This window comes from Mus caroli, unplaced genomic scaffold (assembly GCF_978045245.1).
Source record: "Mus caroli unplaced genomic scaffold, Mus_caroli_1 scaffold_7, whole genome shotgun sequence".
Lineage (NCBI taxonomy): Eukaryota > Metazoa > Chordata > Mammalia > Rodentia > Muridae > Mus > Mus caroli.
This window is the reverse complement of record NW_028227262.1, coordinates 56,631,219-56,649,605: the sequence shown is the minus strand read 5'-3', so window position 1 is coordinate 56,649,605 and position 18,387 is coordinate 56,631,219. Positions and strand designations below refer to the sequence as shown.

Below are 18,387 nucleotides of genomic sequence, written 5' to 3'. Positions count from 1 at the left end.
TTGTTCTTTTTGCTTATTTGTTTGTTTTTTTATTTTAAAGCATGAAAGGGTGTTAGATTTTGTCAAGTGCTTTCAGTCTGTTTTGTCCATTGCAGTGATCTTGCAGCTCTTGCTGAACTGTGATTTTCATGCCCTGAACCAGACTTGCATTCCTTAGGAAAGCTGCACTTAGGCATGTTCCTGAATTCAGTTTGCTTTCTTTTGTTGAGTTTTTAGATCCATATTTATAAGATAATTTTCATGACAGCTTATAAGGTATTGAGCAATATTGGCCTCACAGAACAAATTAGGGAAATATATTTTAGGGTGTGGGAAACATGCCACCTTTGTATGATATTGGTTCATGATATACTTTTAATCTAGGAAAATACTGTCTTCTTACTTCAGGTACCCAGGTGACCACTCAGCACGTTGATCCTCGCCTTTGGTAGGTATTGTATGAGACCCTTGTGTTCATGGTGAACTTTGCCCAACTCGGTTCTGCCTGAATCTAAGAGGCTGCCAAACCCTTCCATAAATGCTGCTCCCAATAATTTTCAGGGCTGTGCTGGTTCCATTTGTCATCCATCCCTTGCAGTGTTGTGAAAGCCTTTCTATTAAAAGTTATCACAAAAAAAAAGAATCTTACAGGTGGCTTTGGAAACAGTGGAAAAACTTCAAAGAACATCTCTTTTAAAAATTATTCTGATAGCTTTTTTAAAAGGTCATGGAAAGCAGAACTGATTTGGTTATCCTTGTGTTTTCAACATCAGAAGCAGCTATTTTAAGATAGTGTTTTCTTAGGACCATCATGGGCAGTATCTCACTATTTCCTTTTTTGTCCTGTGTTGATACCTCAGTGGTCAAGTTGGTCATTCAAGGACACAGCAAGAGCAAGAGGCATGCTCCTGCTAGGCATGGTTGTGCACACCTGTAATCCTGGTACTTGGGAGGTAGAAACAGGAGGGTCAGTAGTTCAATAGTTAGAGGCCAGCCTGGAGTTTATAAGACCTTTCCTTTGAGAAAGAGAAAGAAGAAAGAAAGAAAGAAAGAAAGTAAGTAAGTGTAAGGAAAAGGGTAGTTCTTAGAAAATCACTGAGTGCCTTCCTAAACCCCGTGTTCTCATCCACAGGTACCACGTACACAGACCTCTTGGCCGGAATCTCCAGGGATGACCAGCCCCTCCCCGCGCATCCAGATAATTTCCACCGACTCTGCGGTAGCCTCACCTCAGCGCATTCAGGTATTCATGTCAGTTCCACTGGGTTTCTTCACTCTGCCCCAAACCAAACCTGCCTAAGAGATTCACTATAGAGTATTTACCTCTTGACATCAAGTACAGTGTGAGCTCATTCATTTTGAAAGCAGCAGGTAAAAGTTTAAGTTACTTTTAAAGCAGAAGTATGAATTATTGCTTCAAAATACTGGATGACATACCATTTTATTATTTACTTGCTTCCACATTGAGGCAGTATATATTTCATTAGGATCAAGGACCCTTGCTTGTAGTCACATCCAATGCCCTCACATAATAGATTTTTCAGTCAGGGCAATTAACAATTTTAATGCCTCACTTTTCTAGTTGGAAAATATACATAATAGTAGATTTTTGCCCTAAATCAGCAAATTAATGCTTTTAAAATGCTTAGAAAGGCATCTTATACATAATCATATTTAATATGTATTATCATGCATAGTAACTATTATTACTATTATTATTATTAACTATTACTTAAGCAGGGGCAGGGCCGTGAATCTGCCTTTAATCCACTGAATATTTTTTCTCTTCTTTTGAACAAAAAGACTTTGGAGATTATAGCAAGAAGCTGGGAGAAAGGGATAATGCATTGCTGTTTGATTACCCAGCTAAATCAGAACATATGAACAGAGATGAACCAACAGAAAAAAACATCTGCAGGTAAAGCACCTGCCAAGAAACCTGAACTAACACAGGAAGGAAGAAAGAACAGATTCTTAAAAGTTGTCCTCTTATTTCTACATGAACACCATGGCATGTATGCACCTTCACACACACACACACACACACACATACACACACACACACACACACTGTATTAACTCACAATGATAAACAAGATAAAACATTTTTAAGATTTTGTTTTTAAAAGTAAAATAATTTCTCTGTTTTCAGAGTTAATACAGATGGCCTCAGTGACATCCTCATTCCTAGTCATGCTTTGTCAGTGAACACTGCATCCCCTGGAGCCTGAAAAGAGAATGCATTTTTAGTATTTTAGTGTATGAGAGCAGTGCTTAGAACCTAAATAGTGGCTTCTCTAGTAAGGCTAAGACTGAAAGATGTCAAATTAGACAATGTTTAGCCTGAATTAAACAGACCTAGGATCTAGTCTTATGACCTAGGGAGAATTTCCAAAACCTTCTGTACGGTTTCACAGTGGATATATACGAGTGAGGAAGGATGAAATGTGGTAAGGTCTGCAGCCTTGCAGATGGGTATCAGGAAATGCTAGCAGTTGTGCTGTAAGAGGTTTTGCTTGCTTTTGTGTTTTTGTTTTGCAATAGGCTCTCCTGTAGCTGAGGTTGGCCTTGAACTCCTGATTCTTCTGCCTCCACATTCCCAGTACTGGAATTAATTATAGGCTCGTGCCAACATACCTGGTTTTGTGCTTATAGCTTTTAATGTCCTATTTTTATACTGCTTCAAATTTACAGAAAATAACACATAAAATTGTTATAACCTTTATTCAAATTCACTAATTGTTTGCTATCCAATTCTGAATGTTATATGTATATATATACATGTATATATATATATATATATGTGTGTGTATGTGTGTGTGTGTGTATATATATATATATATATATATATATGTGTGTGTATATATATTTTGTATTCATTTTCTCATTAACGGCAGGCATCATTTCTTTTCACTGGATCAGTCATACAGGTTTCTTAAGAATGATGGCATTCTCTTACATAGTCGTAATAATAAGAAATATTAGTACTAAAACATGCCGTTGTAGAATACATAATCCTCATTCCACAATTTCCAGAGATTTTTTTTATAAGTGTTTGGTTTTTTTTTTCCTGGGATCTGCTAGAATTCATTACTAATTATAACAATAGTAATTAGGTGCCAGGCAACCCAAAACACCATCCCTTGTCATGGAGGCTAGCATAGATGTTCAGAAGCCTTGCTGGTGTTTTTTGTATGGTATGGCCCTAACTGGCACAAAGATTTTTTAGGGAAGAAGAGGAGGAGGAGGGAGAGGAAGAGGAGGAACATAGTCCCTCAGTGGAGGAAGGGCTGAGGCTGAGAGTTGCTGCTTTGGGGATAGAGATGTAGGGCAAGAGCTGTGGAGATAATGGAAACATTAGGTTCAAGTTTTTACTTTTTTTTTTTTTTCTTGTTTTTTTTCGAGACAGGGTTTCTCTGTATAGCCCTGTCTGTCCTGGAACTCACTGTTGAAAAGAAAGGTTAAGTTAAAAGGCAAAAGGTACTCTATTTGGTTCCATTTTGGAGGTGATTGTGCGATTTTTCTGCCTTGTTTTCTGCCTCAGTCTGCCTTCTGTGGTAGACTGAGAATTCTGTGTGCTTTGAGGATCTCCTAGGATGGTCCTCCATCTCTCCCTTTTTCAGTTGTTGCTTCTCAAGAAGGCATTATTGTAATCATTGAGTAACTTTATTAAGTGTTTTTTTTCTGAAATACATTTCCGTATATATCATTCAACTATATTACATTGAAATTTATGTACAATTTTGTTAGAAAGGACTTTGTGCAATACCCTTTTTTTGAAAGTTTGAAATCTTCCTTGTAGTCCCTAGAAAAACTGTGGCTCTTACAGCCATTCTGTACCTGCTTCTCACTTGCTAGTAGCATTGTGTTTTGTGCTTTTTTTGTCCACCACTTTCTGCTGTTTGTTTCTCTTTGTGATAGGACAGTGACCCTCTTAGGTACTCAGAGTTGTGGCTTGCCTGTGGGGTTGGATAGGTACTATGTGAATGCTGTACTAAAGCCCAACCAACCAAGGCACAGAAGGCACAGGGTAGAAATAGGACTTTCTCAGTAGAACTCTGTGAGTGTTTTTGTCTGTCCTGTCCACGTTGGCCTCAAACATCTGTGTGCTTCCTGAGTGATGTAATTACAGGTCTGTGCCACCACACTCAGATTTTGTGGTGCTTGAGGATCAAATATGGAGCATGTGCATGTCGGGCAAGCACTCTTAACAGAGCCACATTTCTAGCCCTTCCTTCTTTAAAAAAAAAAGTTCAAGGAATTTTATTTTTAATTTTACATTATAATTTGAGACAAGACCTCTCATAAAATCTGGAACTTGCAATTTTGACAGCTTAGCTGGCCAGTAAGCCTTGGGCCCCACTCCCTAACTCTCTGGTGCTGTGGTTATAGGTATTCTTTGCCCAGCTTTTACATAGGTATTGGGGATCTGACCTCAGGTCCTCATGCTTGCACTGGAAGCATTTCACTGTCTGAGCCATCTGGTCATGGTGTCTCTTCACAATAATAAAATCCTAAGACACTGACTGCCCAGACTTCCTTTGATGATGGACTGTCATGAAAGTATAAGCCATTTCCTTCCCAAGTTGCTTTTGGTCATGGTGTGTTCTATCACTATAAGAGAACCCTAATTAAGACAATATCAAACTACACTTAAAAATTTTTTAAATTAAAAAAAAAAAAAGACCAAGGGGCAGAGGATAAACATGATGTTGATCTTCTCTAAAACCCCCCTAAGCCCACCTATACAGTGACACACTTCCAATAAGGCCACACCTCCTAATAGTGCCACTCCCATGGACCAAGCATATTCAAACCTACCAGAGGCAAAGATCAAGGAGGAACACTCCTCACTGGCTTGCTTCCCATGGCCTTGTTCAACCTGCTTTCCTGTACAGCCCAGGACCACCTACCCAGAGGTGGCTAGACCCTTTCACATCACTAATCAAGAAAAGATACCATAGTCTTGTCTACAAGCCAATCTTATAGAGACATTTTCTCAATTAGGATTTTCATCTTTGAGTCTTCCACTAGCAGCCTTTGAATGAAGACATAGAACTCTCAGCTCTGCCTGTGCCATGCCTGCCTTTTTATTGCCATGCTCCCACCTTGATGGTAATGGACTGAACCTCTGAACCTGTAAGCCAGCCCCAGTTAAATGTTGTTTTTTATGGTGTCTGTTCACAGCAGTAAAACCGTAACTAAGACAGAAGTTGGTACCACGGACTGGGGTATTGCTGTGATAGGCCCGTCCATGCTTTTATTTGAAAGAATCTGTATTTTTGAACTTTGGATTTGAAACTCAGTGGAATGCTTTAAATGGGGCTTAATGGGTCATCCTAGTAGGAATATGGAAGACTGTGTTGACCTGGCCCAAGAGATTTCAAAGGAGAAGAATTTCAGTATGTGGCATAAAGACTGTTTTTGTGGTATTTTGGTGAAGAATGTGGCTACTTTTTGCCCTTGTCTGAAAAGTCTGTCTGAGGCTAAGGTGAAGAGACTTGGATTATATATGGTTTGAGTATTAAAGGTATACCAGGAAGTAAAATGGAGCAAAATCCTGTGTTCTAGGAAATTAAGGGAGATTAAGGGAGTGGGACCTTGGGGCAAGATCCTACCCAGCTGAATTTAGATCCAGGCTTGGTGGCACACACCTTTAATCCCATGAGACAGGCATGCTGATCTCTGCATTCAAGGTCAATCTACTGAGCAAGAACCACGATAGCCAAGCTTAGGCAGTGAAGGATTTAGAAAACATAAAGCCAGTGATAATGTAATAGTACAAGGGGATTATGTTCTAGTTCCTGTAAGCAGCAGAACTCGGCAGCTTCAGCCATGTGGCTCTGGCTCTAGAGTTAAGAATGGAAAGAACTACTGGGACAATTGATGCTGGTTAGCTGGAGCTAAGACATTAGCAATGATTAAGAAGAGAACAGCATCACTGAGTTGAAACCGGGGGTTGTTTTCTGGGAGCACAAAGAAGCTGTGTTCCAGAGATAGCCAAGGTTGTACCTCGTGCTGCAGCTGGACTTGGTAATGTGTAAGAGTCACCCAGGTGGTACTGGTTTTGAAGGCATGAAGGTGTTATGAAGAAACATTTGAGGCTTCGCACTGTGAGAGGTCATGGAAGGCCATTGGAGAAGGTGTAGCATCAGCTGTAGTTGATGGCCCTGGACTGAAGGGGTCAGGCAAAGGATTTGATGCTTGGCACCATGAAGAGAGCCTATGAGAGGCTATTGGTGAAGCCTAGTTGGAGTGGAAAACCCCAGTGTATTGGAGATGTCAGTACCATGGGATGATCACCAAGAACAGCAGCCATAGTGGAGTGGATCAACCTGAGCTTAGAGTGCTACAGAGGGCAGAGCTGGAGAAGTGATGCCAGCCCTTAGGAAGAGTCCAAAATATCAAGTGGAATCCCAGACACTGAAACAAGAAGCTGTAACATTGAAATTGCCTTGGAGACTCAAAGATGTTAAAGATGCCAGAGCCATGGGACACATGCTGAGGAAAGCTGCTAACAGGGAGTGGAACTAGCCCAGGAGAAAGCAGTTTGTTGCAGTCAATAAAGATGAAAGAGGAATGGAGATCTGAAGACTGCTTTGACATCCGCCATTGAGATGCAGAGTTTGGAGTTTGCCCAGCTGGTTTCCTGCCTTGCTTTGAAGATTACAGTTAATTAGTTGGATGAATCTCAGAAGAGCCCTTGAACTTTGGACTTTTAACGTTGTTGAGACTGCTATAGACTATGAGGACTTTGAAAGTTGGAATGCATTTTGCATTATGCTATGTTTAAGTATGGCCTCCATAGACTCATGTTTTTGAACCAGTCTGAGGGCCAGGGAGTGGAATGTGATGGTTTGTATATTTTTGGACCAGGGAGTGGCACCATTTGAAGGTGTGGCCTTGTTGGAATAGGTGTGACCTGGTTAGAGTAGGTGTGTCACTGTGGGTGTAGGCTTAAGACTCTCACCCCAGTTGCCTGGAAGTCAGTCTTCCACTGGCAGCCTTTGGATGAAGACATAGAACTCTCAGCTCTGCCTGTGCCATGACAACCTGGATGCTGCCATGCTTCCACCTTGATGATAATGGACTGAACCTCTGAACCTGTAAGCCAGCCCCAAGTAAATGTTTTTTTTTTTTTATAAGACTTGCCTTGGTCATGGTGTCTGTTCACAACAGGAAAACCCTAAGACAAATGAGCAAGCACAGATTTTTAAGGGTTTAATCAGACCTCATGAGTTTAATAAATGGAGTTGTGTAATTCAGGATACAAAGTAATAAAGACACTGTGAACACAGGAAAAAAAAAGATTTTCATCTTCCTAGATAAGTCTAGGTTTGAGTTAAGTTGTTAGAAAACCAACTGGCATGCACAGTGCAAAGTAGATGCCCCTATTTCTATTGTGCAACTAGTTGAATTTCCATTTTGTCACACTGTTCCTAAAGAAGGCTTACTGATTTATGTTTTCACCAATCTATCCTGGAAGCATCTGTTTCTCCATATTTAATATCATGTTGTACTTTTAACTGTCAGTTTGCTAAATGATACGACAGTGCTCTGTAGCTTTTATATTTATGTAAATGTACATAATAAACTATTGTTTTGTGTATATTTTCATATTTTATGAACAAAAAAGTAGTTTTCCTCATCCTTCCCTCTATTCTTACTCCCCTTCATCTTCAACCAACAGACCTTTTGAAAATGATACCTAATTTTGTTAAAATTATTTAAATTTGTTACAAAGTATTATATGGTAAGGCATAACTACTGAAGTATCCATGGTCCTTCAGCTGAGTTCTGCCTTATAGGAAAGACGACTATGTATTTAGGAAGAGGTATGGAAACCATCTGTAAAGTGGGGAATCATACTGGTTTAATCAAGGCTCTGGTGGTAGTTTCTTATGGTACTTCATCTCCCTAATGGAAAATGTTGGGATTCTGCAGAATTAGACTTTGGGGTGTTTACTCTAGCTTTTTGTATTAGCTCTAGCTGAGTAGATAGCTTTAGGTGTCACTGCCAAATAACTAGCCAAAACTTCTGCTGTAAGCCCCACTTAGCCTAAGGTAAGATCACTCATGACTTTGTCTTCAGCCTATGTTTTATTCAAAAGTATATTGTTATGATTTCTGTTTCAGTCTCACTGAGTTTGAGAACATACTTCATATGCTTTCCACATTGCAAACTTTTACAATGCGTTATAAGAGCCAGAAAGTAGTTTCTGTTAGTGACTATCCTGAGCAATTTTGAGAAGTTGAGGTATTGTGGGTGGTAGAGGGGTTATCATATAAATGCCATTTATATCAAGCTGATCATACTACTGAGCCTGCTGTTCCTTACTAGCTTTGATGCCTGCTTGCTAGTGCTTACAGGAAGGCATTGACCTCTCCAACATAGCTATGGAGTTCTTTGTTCCTTCATCTAGTTCTATCTGGTTTTGCCTTGTTTTATTTGCCTGACTGATTTGGGGTTTTGGTCCTAATGCTGTAACCTAGGGTTTTGTACATGCTAACCCCAGATTCCTTATATATTTTGCTTCTTTGTTTTGGGCACATGAATTTGGATTACTACACCTTTCTTTGAGAATCAATTCTCATTATGTAATACCTTTTTCATAGGGCCCAATTGTTTCCTTGTTTTGAAGTTTATTTTGTTTGAAATTAATGTAGTTTACTCCATCTTTTTGTTACTGTTTTTCTGTTTTGCTTTTTATTTTTATGTATAAGGTACATCTTTTGTCTTTTCATCTGTGTCTTTATATATGAAATATGTTGCAATAATTGCTGTATTTTTACTGGCATATGAAAAAATTCACACTTATGTGATTATCAATAATTTAAGATTATTATCACCCTTTCATGTAATTTCTGTGTTAATTGCCAGAAGTTCCTCTTCTTGGTTATGATAGATATTTATGTGCTTTCAGTTGTTGCTCTAGTGTTTACATTTCAATACTTTAAAACGACCTATAAATTATATATAATTGTTAGTGAAATATACATTACAAAAAAAGAAAAACATTTTTAAGTGCACTTTAGTAACATTGTAGTCTGTGGTGTTGTGTCACCTCACCTTATTAGTTTAGTTCCACTACACTGTATTTAAAAAGGCAGTTTTCTTTATCCCAGCACTTGGGAGGCAGAGGCAGGCAGATTTCTGAGTTCAAGGCCAGCCTGGTCTACAAAGTGAGTTCCAGGACAGCCAGGGCTACACAGAGAAACACCGTCTCGAAAAACAAAACAACAACAAAAAAAGCAGTTTTCTACCCATTTTTCTTTCTTTCACCTTATTCCCTGGAATAAGTATGCAGAAAAACATATAATATGAGTTGACCTCATCTCTTTTACTAATGTGTAATAAGTGTCCATCAGCTTTGAATGGGTAGAAAGTCACAGAGAACTGGATCTCTCCTCTCAGTCCCCCCCACTCAACTTGTCTCTTACTGGTGAGCAGAGAGCATGGACATTTGTTCGGTAGGGAAATCTGGACTTGCCTCTTACTATAAGCTTCTTAAGACTGCAGGATAGCCGGGCGTGGTGGCGCACGCCTTTAATCCCAGCACTCGGGAGGCAGAGGCAGGCGGATTTCTGAGTTCGAGGCCAGCCTGGTCTACAAAGTGAGTGCCAGGACAGCAAGGGCTATACAGAGAAACCCTGTCTCGAAAAACCAAAAAAAAAAAAAAAAAAAAGACTGCAGGATAAGCTTTCTCAAGCGTTACAACTTCAACTTAACAGTTTCAGGCTAGACATATGAATAAAATTGTGGTGCTGCAGGGTCTAAGAAAACTTCTTCTTAGCCTCCCTGCATGCTTGTACCTATTTCTAAGCTTGCTTCTGTTGTTTCATGGTCTTTTGTGGACACTAGTCAAGGATGATGCGACTTGTGCAACACACCAAGCTCAAGGTCATGTTCTGTGTTTACTTAGTGTTCCTCATAGAATAAATGATATGCACATAAAAGCCCAATGTGGTGTTGCACACCTGTAGTACGAGCCCTTTAGAGTCTGAGGGAAAAGAATTATGAGTTCATGGAAGAAAAGACTTTCAGTTTTGAAGGAATTGGGGTCAGGCCTTCTGCTGCGTCACTGCATTCCACAGTCTTAATATCTTCTCTCCAAGTGCTAGGCCTCTTTTGGCCTGACCACACAACAGTAAAGTTAGATGTAGCCTCTAAGAGATCTCAGACTCAGAAAATGGAGTGGGTTGGTGATGAATCACAATGGAGAGCCAAGTGAATTCAGCCACCCAAGACAGATTCCTTACAGGATCTTCCCTTCAAAACTATCACTTCTTTAAAGCAACCATCTCCAGATTTTTGAAGAGTTAATGCTGTCTTTTTTGACTATTGAAAGGATGGGGTGCTTTTTATTGTTTTGTTTTTTGAGACAGGGTTTCTGTATTTAGCCCTGGCTATTCTGGAGCTAGCTTTATAGACCAGGCTGGCCTTGAACTCAGGATCGCCTGACTCCCCCTCCCAAGTGCTAGGATTAAAAGCATGTCCCACCAGTATCCACTCCACCCCCTCTTAAAAAATGTTTAAGCCTATCTATTTTTATGATTATCTTCAAAAAGGGCCTTTTAATTCTAAAAATACTAAAGAAAGGATCCTAGAATAAAACTAATTTTTGAAAAAATAATTTCTGAAAAGTTCACTATGTATTTATCTTACTTATTGTTTTGATAAGATACCAGTTAAAGTAATTATGGCAACAGAAACAGAAGGCCATATTGCATCCAGTCCAGAAGCAGAACAGATTGATTGCTGGTGCTTAGCTCATTTTCTCCCTTTTATTCTATTCAGTCCAGGGTTCCATTTCATGGAATGGCACCACTTGCATTCAGGGTGGGTCTTCCCTACATTGTCGAATTTTTCTGGAAAGACTCCCATAGACAGCTAGATGTGTGTTTCCTTAGTGCTTCTAAATCCCGTCAAGTTGACAGTTAGAGATTAGCCATCACAACTGGTGCAGTATATCTTAGACCAGCATCGATTCTAGTGATCACCTCCTAAGCACTGTCTGCAAGTGCAGACAGGTCTAAACAGGTCTAAAGACACACCAAGCAAAGGGGCTTCCATGTTATATCTTGTAGATTGTAACAGACCAGCAGACAGGACAAAAGATCCAGATAGTCACCGCAGTGGATGCTTCTGGATCCTCTAAGCAGCAGTTCATCCTAACCAGCCCAGATGGAGCTGGAACTGGGAAGGTGATCCTGGCTTCTCCGGAAACATCCAGTGCCAAGCAGCTCATATTCACCACCTCGGACAACCTTGTCCCTGGCAGGATCCAGGTAAGGCCCATTGACAGGTGGTTGTTTCTAGACTAGATACTGAACCAGTTCTCAGCTTAGTTTTGCCTTGCCTTTGGGAATTTACAAGCATGGTGGGATTGCTGCCTTAGCTAAATTAAAAACCAGTAAATTGAATGGCCATACCCAGAAGACAAGCAGGAACAGTAAGAAGGGATAAAAGCTAATCCAAGGAAAAGACACTGGCATAGGCAAGGTTATAGTGAGGCCACTGGAGAATTGTTCTTAAAGGGCCATATGGTGGAAACCATTAGCCTCAGATATCTTTAAGGCACCCTCTAGAGCTGACCACTCTTACCTCAGTCTCATGTAGGTGGCCAACCTAAGTCCAGTTCTTCATTTTGATCTGACATATTTTCCAGGAACTATTCTGTACTTCTGTCTCCTGCTCTGTCTTACCTATTTCTATTCTGAGACGGAGGAGCAAGATGAGCAAGATGGGATTGGGAGCAGCCACATTCAATCAATAAGGGTAGCCACAATAAACGAATAAACAAATAAATAAAGATGCTGAGGGCAAAGCAGGGCCAATTGTAAGGTTGGAGGCTCTATGCCAGCGCCCCAGAGTAATCAGGAATAAGTATGTTTTGACACGGTCTATGTTAAATTTTTTTAAACTTATATTTGAGACAGGGTTTTTATATAGCCCTTCCTGTCTTGGAACTCACTATGTAGACCATGTTGGCCTCAAAGTCACAGAGATCTGCCTGTTTCTGCCTCCCGAATGCTGGGATTAAAGGTATATGCCACCATATCTGGCTTGATTTTTGTTTTTTAATTTGTGAATTGTCCATAATGTAAAATTTACCATCTTAATCATTTTTGTAGCCCCATCTGTAAATCTTTTCATCTTCCCAAACTGAAACACTGTACCTATTTGGGCTCTCACACATAAGCCACAGTGAAAAGATGGGAGAAGTTAGTGTTCTATTCCCTTTCCCTCAAGCCCTCCTCTGTCAATTTCCTGCTCCCCCTCACCCATTTCCAACCCATGTGAGTGTTTGTGTGGGGTGGGTTCAAGTGCATATTTTTAGTAAGTTTAGATGCTTGTAGAAACTTGAGAGGTGTCCAGTCACCTAGAGTTAGAGTTGCAAGCAGTTGCAGTTGTGAACTTCCCAAATTTGAGTGCTGAGAACTGAATTTGAGTCTTCCACAAGAACATTATAAACTCTTAACTGCAAAGACATCTCTTCAGAATCTATATCTGTTTAAAATATTTTTGATGCATTTATATATTTATGACATTTTATATTATATATATGGCAAATTTATATTTTGTATTTTACCTATGAGTGCATACATGGTACAGCATATGTGTGGAGATCAGGGGGCATCTTACAAGAGTTGGCTCTCAGCATGTGGGTTCATGGGATTGAACTCAGATTGTCAGGTTTAGCAGCAGGTGCCTCTTCCCACTGAGACTTTTTGCTGGCTCTACATCTTATTTTTTGATATGTCTCTCAAAACTAATTTGGAGAGGCTGCCTGCCTGACCAGTAAGCCTGGTGATCCAAGGTCTTACTGGCCTTGTGCTTACACAGCAAGGTGTTTACTGACTGACCCATCTGCCAGCTCTTGTTTTTATCCTTTCATCTATTGGCTGACACCTGGTTAGTCCCACTGTTTGGCTATTACTGATGTGTGGAGCATTCTTTCTACTATAGAGAGAAACTTCAGAACCTCCTTTTTCCCTTGATGAGCTAGACTTAGACAGCCAGTGTGTTCTGCTTTCAGAAAGTTCTCTGAGATAGCTAGCAGTGCAGCTAACCAGCATTATCTATCTTATTCTCCTTCTCCCAAAGTGTGTTCTGATCTTTTGATGTTCAACTATCCATTTTGTTAAAAAGCACAGATTTGTGAAAGACTGGCTTCTGATGTTGTCATTTCACAGGTGATTTTTACCTGATTTCTGTATATGGTCCCATCGTGTGAGATTCATTTGAAGGTTTATTGTGTGCTCAAATTAAGTACATTTTAAAAATAACCATTCTTTAAAATTTCTTAGCTTGATATCAGTTGTTTTCTCCTAGATGGATAGCACTGTTTGTAATCTAGAGAGTTACCTACAAGTGAGAGGAAATAGCAGGCTTCTGCTGTCATCTGTACTAGTCCATCTATCCATTACCAGGTGCTTCAACAAGCAGTCCAATCAGGAAAGTCTGGGTGTGACAAACACGCCAGGTTGTATATTTCCATGTTGTTCGATGGGATGAGAAACATAGCTGAAGAACCTTACCTGTTCTTTACCTTAGAGAATCTATATGTGATCCCTATGTGACCTCCAGTTTTGGTGATGGTCACAAGATAGGAGAGTAATCCTTGACATGTGCAGGCCAGTGGGGAAGCAGAATTACCTGGCTGTTGAATGAAGAAGCTGTTGGTTAAAGTAATCCTAGTTCTGCCTAGAGTTCTTTTAGTTTAGATGCCTAAGACAGGGGGATACACAACTAGATGTTACTTTACTTAGTTATCTAGCTTTTAATTGGCACTGTTTGTTTGCCAACATCTTAGATCGTCACGGATTCTGCTTCTGTGGAGCGTTTGCTGGGGAAGGCAGACGTCCAGCGGCCCCAGGTGGTGGAGTACTGTGTGGTCTGTGGCGACAAAGCCTCTGGTATGTGACTCCGGCTCCTGGCATGTATCAAGGAGCAACATGACCTTTTATAGGGTAGGGAAGTGGTTACTTGAGAAAGAACATTTTATGTGGGTTTCAAACATGAACCTCACGTAATAAGCAAAGTAGTTGTCAGATTATGCAAATTGATAGGAAAGGCCAAGAAACCCTGAGATTTGTTTCCAAGTGTTTATATGATATTACGTAAAAAAATTTTTCTCATCTTGTTTGTATCACCCAGGGTGTGTTATGTATATAATTCCCCCCCATCCAAATTGTCTCACTTTTCTTTTTATCCTTTTACTAAACCCTGTGTGATAAGCTTCTATGATGGAGTAGGAACCATGCTGTGCCCCTTGGAACAGTGTACGCAGACGTGCATGCATGCCTCTTTGTGTGTGTGTGTGTGTGTGTGTGTGTGTACTCTTAGTGGAGACCCAAGGCCTCTGGTGAGTTATTTAAATCTGTGTTTCTGGTGTCCTTCAAGGAGAGCCCAAAGGCTTCCGCAGTTAGTGCTCTGATGGAGACAGGAGGCTTGCTAGCACTGGGGAGCCATAGAAGGTAAGCAAAGCAGTAAGGCAGGCAGTGGGAATGAAGAAGCTCAGCTCAGGGATCTGGGGCATAGACCTGAGTTCTGAAGCAGCTTTTTTCCACTCACAGGAAGTCTGGACGGTTTGTTGTCCTGGATTTCATTTTGTCTTTTTGAAAAGGGGGTTTGACCAAATCTAGGAGGAAGCATCTTCAGAAGCTTTTGTTTTTTGTTTTTTTTCCTTTAAGCTGGTTTTACCATTTCTCTGCCATTGGTACCTGCTTCTGATCCTACCTTGTCTTGGTAAAGCCAGTCCATCCTACCACTTAAAGGCCCATCTTCCCCTGGAAGCAGGTAGACAGCGCTGTCATTGGTTCTGATTGTGTTTCTCCAGGCTGTCCAGACATCTTGTACATTTTCCTATAATGGAAATGGACTTTCTCATTGGAGTGTGTCTGCTAAATAAGGAAACACACTGCAAATGTTCGAATACATGAAGTAGGGACAGAAACAGCCAAAAACTGCCTGGTTTCCTTGTTGCTCAGGGTTCTTCTGAGCTTTAAGGAAAGGCCTCATCACATAGCCTTATAGTGCCACTGTTTCCAGCTCTTAGAAGTCACCCAGATAGCAAATTTAAGGAGACATTACAAAAAAAGGTCAAGGCAGTATTGACATGGGGTCAGTTCAGTACCATAGTGCTTCAAAGGAAAATGAGATCCTCCAAATTAATCTCTAGTCAGTGTGAATAGTGATGCTGTGAAGTTTCCTAACAGTTGAGCTGTAGGCTTGGGTTCTGGAAGCAAGAGAAGTCCAGAAAGTGTAAGGTTGTGATATACAGTAGCACTTTATCAGCTAAGAAGGATGAGCTGAGGTCATTAGCTAAATTAAGACCGAGTAGGTGAGTAGAGAAATGAGCTGTGATTTGTAGCCATGTTCCTGGAAGGGCCTCAAGGGGTGCTTAGAGACAAGGACTTAGAAAGTAAGCAAGAATATAGGAATGATAGACTGTTTAGTCTGGCAGTAAGAGTAGACACCAAGCTGCTTCTATAGCCAAGTGTGCAGACTGGAGCAGAGTTGCCTGAACTGCTCTGTGTGTTGGGATGGTTGTGTGCCAAGAGCAGTCACATCATATATGAGCTTTGGGTTTCCATCATGACCTTACAAGGTTTCTGTAGAGATATGGACATATGAGGTAGACATATTGTTGGGCTGCCATTAACCCCTGTGGTGACAGCATCTGACAGTGCACCCAGTGAGAACAGGGCTGGGACAGTTCACCTCTGCTCATGAGGAGCCAAATCATGTGTTCATTCACTTCCCTTCAGGCCGGCACTATGGGGCTGTCAGTTGTGAAGGTTGCAAAGGTTTCTTCAAAAGGAGTGTGAGGAAGAATCTGACCTACAGCTGTCGGAGCAGCCAAGACTGCATCATCAACAAGCACCACCGCAACCGCTGCCAGTTCTGCCGGCTGAAGAAGTGCCTGGAGATGGGCATGAAGATGGAGTGTGAGTAGCAGGGCCCCACCAAGCTAGTAAATGCCTGCTAAATAAGTGTGGTTTACCTTTGACTTTAAAGGGGGTGGGAAGTGGGGGTGGTGGTGGAAATACTCAGAAAAGCTTCATTGTGCTTTACCTAAATTCTGGGCAGCCAGGTACTCCAGAGCTGACACTGCTGGGTTTTGACAGTATACATGGTATATATGAAAGTCCCTTTCCCAATCAATCAGAAAACAGGACAGGAGAAATGGAGATTAGGTAGCGACAACTTCAGAGTAAAGCTGAGACCAAGGCTAAAGAGTTACCAGAAACAGTTCCTTTCCTTTCTCAATCCCTGGGCCTCGTCTGTGACCCATCCAAGTGGAAGCAGCCACAAAAGGGCTGAAATCCTCCTCTCAGCAGTATTCTAAAACTAGTCTTTCATTCACAAGGGCCATTCATTGAGTCAGTTTCTAATGATGAAATCTTAAGAACCAGGTCCCAAAATAGGCAACACAGAAAAGTCACTGTGAGCAAGCTGTGCTTAAGTGTACAGCAAGGATGGAAAGGCACAGAGTCAGGCCTACAACAGGCTAATAGTGGCTCATGGCTCCTAGGAAGACTAGAGCCAGTGGATTTCATTGTTGTTTCCTATTCTAGGACTGGGACAACAAAATTCACTGGGGAACAAGAAGTATGTTTGCAACCTGTACTACCACAGTCAGTATACTATAGACATGTCTAGCTTAGGGTAGGTCTGCACCGTCAGTATACTATAGACATGTCTAGCTTAGGGTGGTCTGCACCGTCAGTATACTATAGACATGTCTAGCTTAGGGTGGTCTGCACCGTCAGACTTACAGGTTGTCCTTAGTTGTACGCAGTGATGGGACTAAACTTGGTCAATCACAGGCATAGTTGCAAACTCACAGTCCAACTACATTTCAACTTAGTAGTAAGGCATCTGGACCCAAGGCTTGGTCTCTTGCTTTTAAGAACAGTTTGTGCAGCCCTCGGAAGGCAGAGGCAGACGGATTTCTGAGCTCGAGGCCAGCCTGGTCTACAGAGTGAGTTCCAGGACAGCCAGGGCTACACAGAGAAACCCTGTCTCGAAAAACAAAACAAAACAAAACAAGAACAGTTTGTGGGCTGGGGAGATGGCTTGATGTGTAAAGTGTCTACTGTATTAGCATGAAGATGTGAATTCAGATTTCAGGCACCTATGTAAGAGCTGGGTGGTGTTACTAATGTGTGTAGTTGTAGCACTAGGGGTGAAGACAGGTGGATCAGCAGAGCTTGCTGGCCATGCCAACCTAGCCAGTCAGTGATCTACATGATCACTGAAGGACCCTAAATCAAAATAAAGGAGAAAAACAATAAAAGAAAATCCTCAATGTTGATCTCTGGCCTCTGTACATATATAAACTGTACACCCCACCCCCAAGATCTAGATTTTCTTCAGTTGCTTGTGACAAATATATATCATTAAAATTTTTTTTTTAATTTTAATTATGTATGTGTATGTGTCTATGTGTACTGTGTACATGTGAATGTATGCACCTATCGAGGGCCTTAGATCTCCCTAGTGCTGTAGTTTACAGGCAGTTGTGAGCTGTCTAAAGTGAGTGCTGGGAACTGAACTGTGGTCCTCTTTAAATAAGAGTAATATATTCTTAACTTCTGAGCTTTCTCCAGCCCCTATATACCCATGCTTAAGCTTGGTTGCTGGGAAAGAAATTGCTATATGCAGTTAACAGCCTCCAGTTTGCTGAAACTCTTCAGACTGAATGAAGTTGGACTCTAGCAAGATTGTTCTGCCATTTGTGGTATGGGATAATCTATATGAAGGATCCACTTGAAGATTGGCATTTCTTATCCTGGGCTGAGCCCAGCTGGTTAGTGACAGAAATTTAAAAAACAAAACAAAACAACAACAAAAAAACAAGCAGTAGAAGATATTGGCCTCCTTAGGTCACATCAGAGTGGCAGTTTCTGAGCAAGCATCACCTGCCATCTTGAGCCTTTGTATACCTTTGCATTGGGGTTGTTGATTTTGACTCTTTGCATTGATTGGAAAGCCCGTGGTGACCGAACGCCAGTGTTTTACAGATTTGCTAAGAAACAACTTCAGCATGTTACAGTGTTTATTCATTTGATTCTTTTTCTCTAAATATGAATATGTTGTAATTTAAGCTGTACAGAGTGAACGGAAGCCCTTTGATGTGCAACGGGAGAAACCAAGCAATTGTGCTGCTTCCACTGAGAAGATCTATATCCGGAAAGATCTGAGAAGTCCTCTGATAGCCACTCCCACATTTGTGGCAGACAAAGATGGAGCAAGGTCAGTCTCCTGTTCCCACAGAGTAGTACTGTGTTCAGTCTCCACACTGGCCTGAAGAAGCACAGATATTCCTGGAAAGGGCACACACGTGGCTCTCACCTGCTTCCCATAGCTCTGGCATGTCTCATTCTGTCTTTTGATCC

The 18,387-nt window shown here is 41.1% G+C and overlaps 1 protein-coding gene across 5 annotated transcripts in view; it reads left to right on the top strand.

The window, feature by feature from the left end:
* Nr2c2 (nuclear receptor subfamily 2 group C member 2) overlaps positions 1-18,387 on the top strand; it is a 78,319-nt gene that overhangs the window by 36,589 nt on the left and 23,343 nt on the right. For all 5 annotated transcript variants that reach the window (XM_021164250.3, XM_021164251.3, XM_029478885.2 and 2 more), the window contains 6 exons: positions 388-427; positions 1,112-1,222; positions 11,068-11,268; positions 13,797-13,899; positions 15,754-15,933; positions 18,097-18,244. In XM_021164250.3, the coding sequence (XP_021019909.2) occupies positions 1,151-1,222; positions 11,068-11,268; positions 13,797-13,899; positions 15,754-15,933; positions 18,097-18,244 (704 nt within the window). In that variant the 5' untranslated portion in view covers positions 388-427; positions 1,112-1,150. The remainder of the gene's footprint in view (positions 1-387; positions 428-1,111; positions 1,223-11,067; positions 11,269-13,796; positions 13,900-15,753; positions 15,934-18,096; positions 18,245-18,387) is intronic.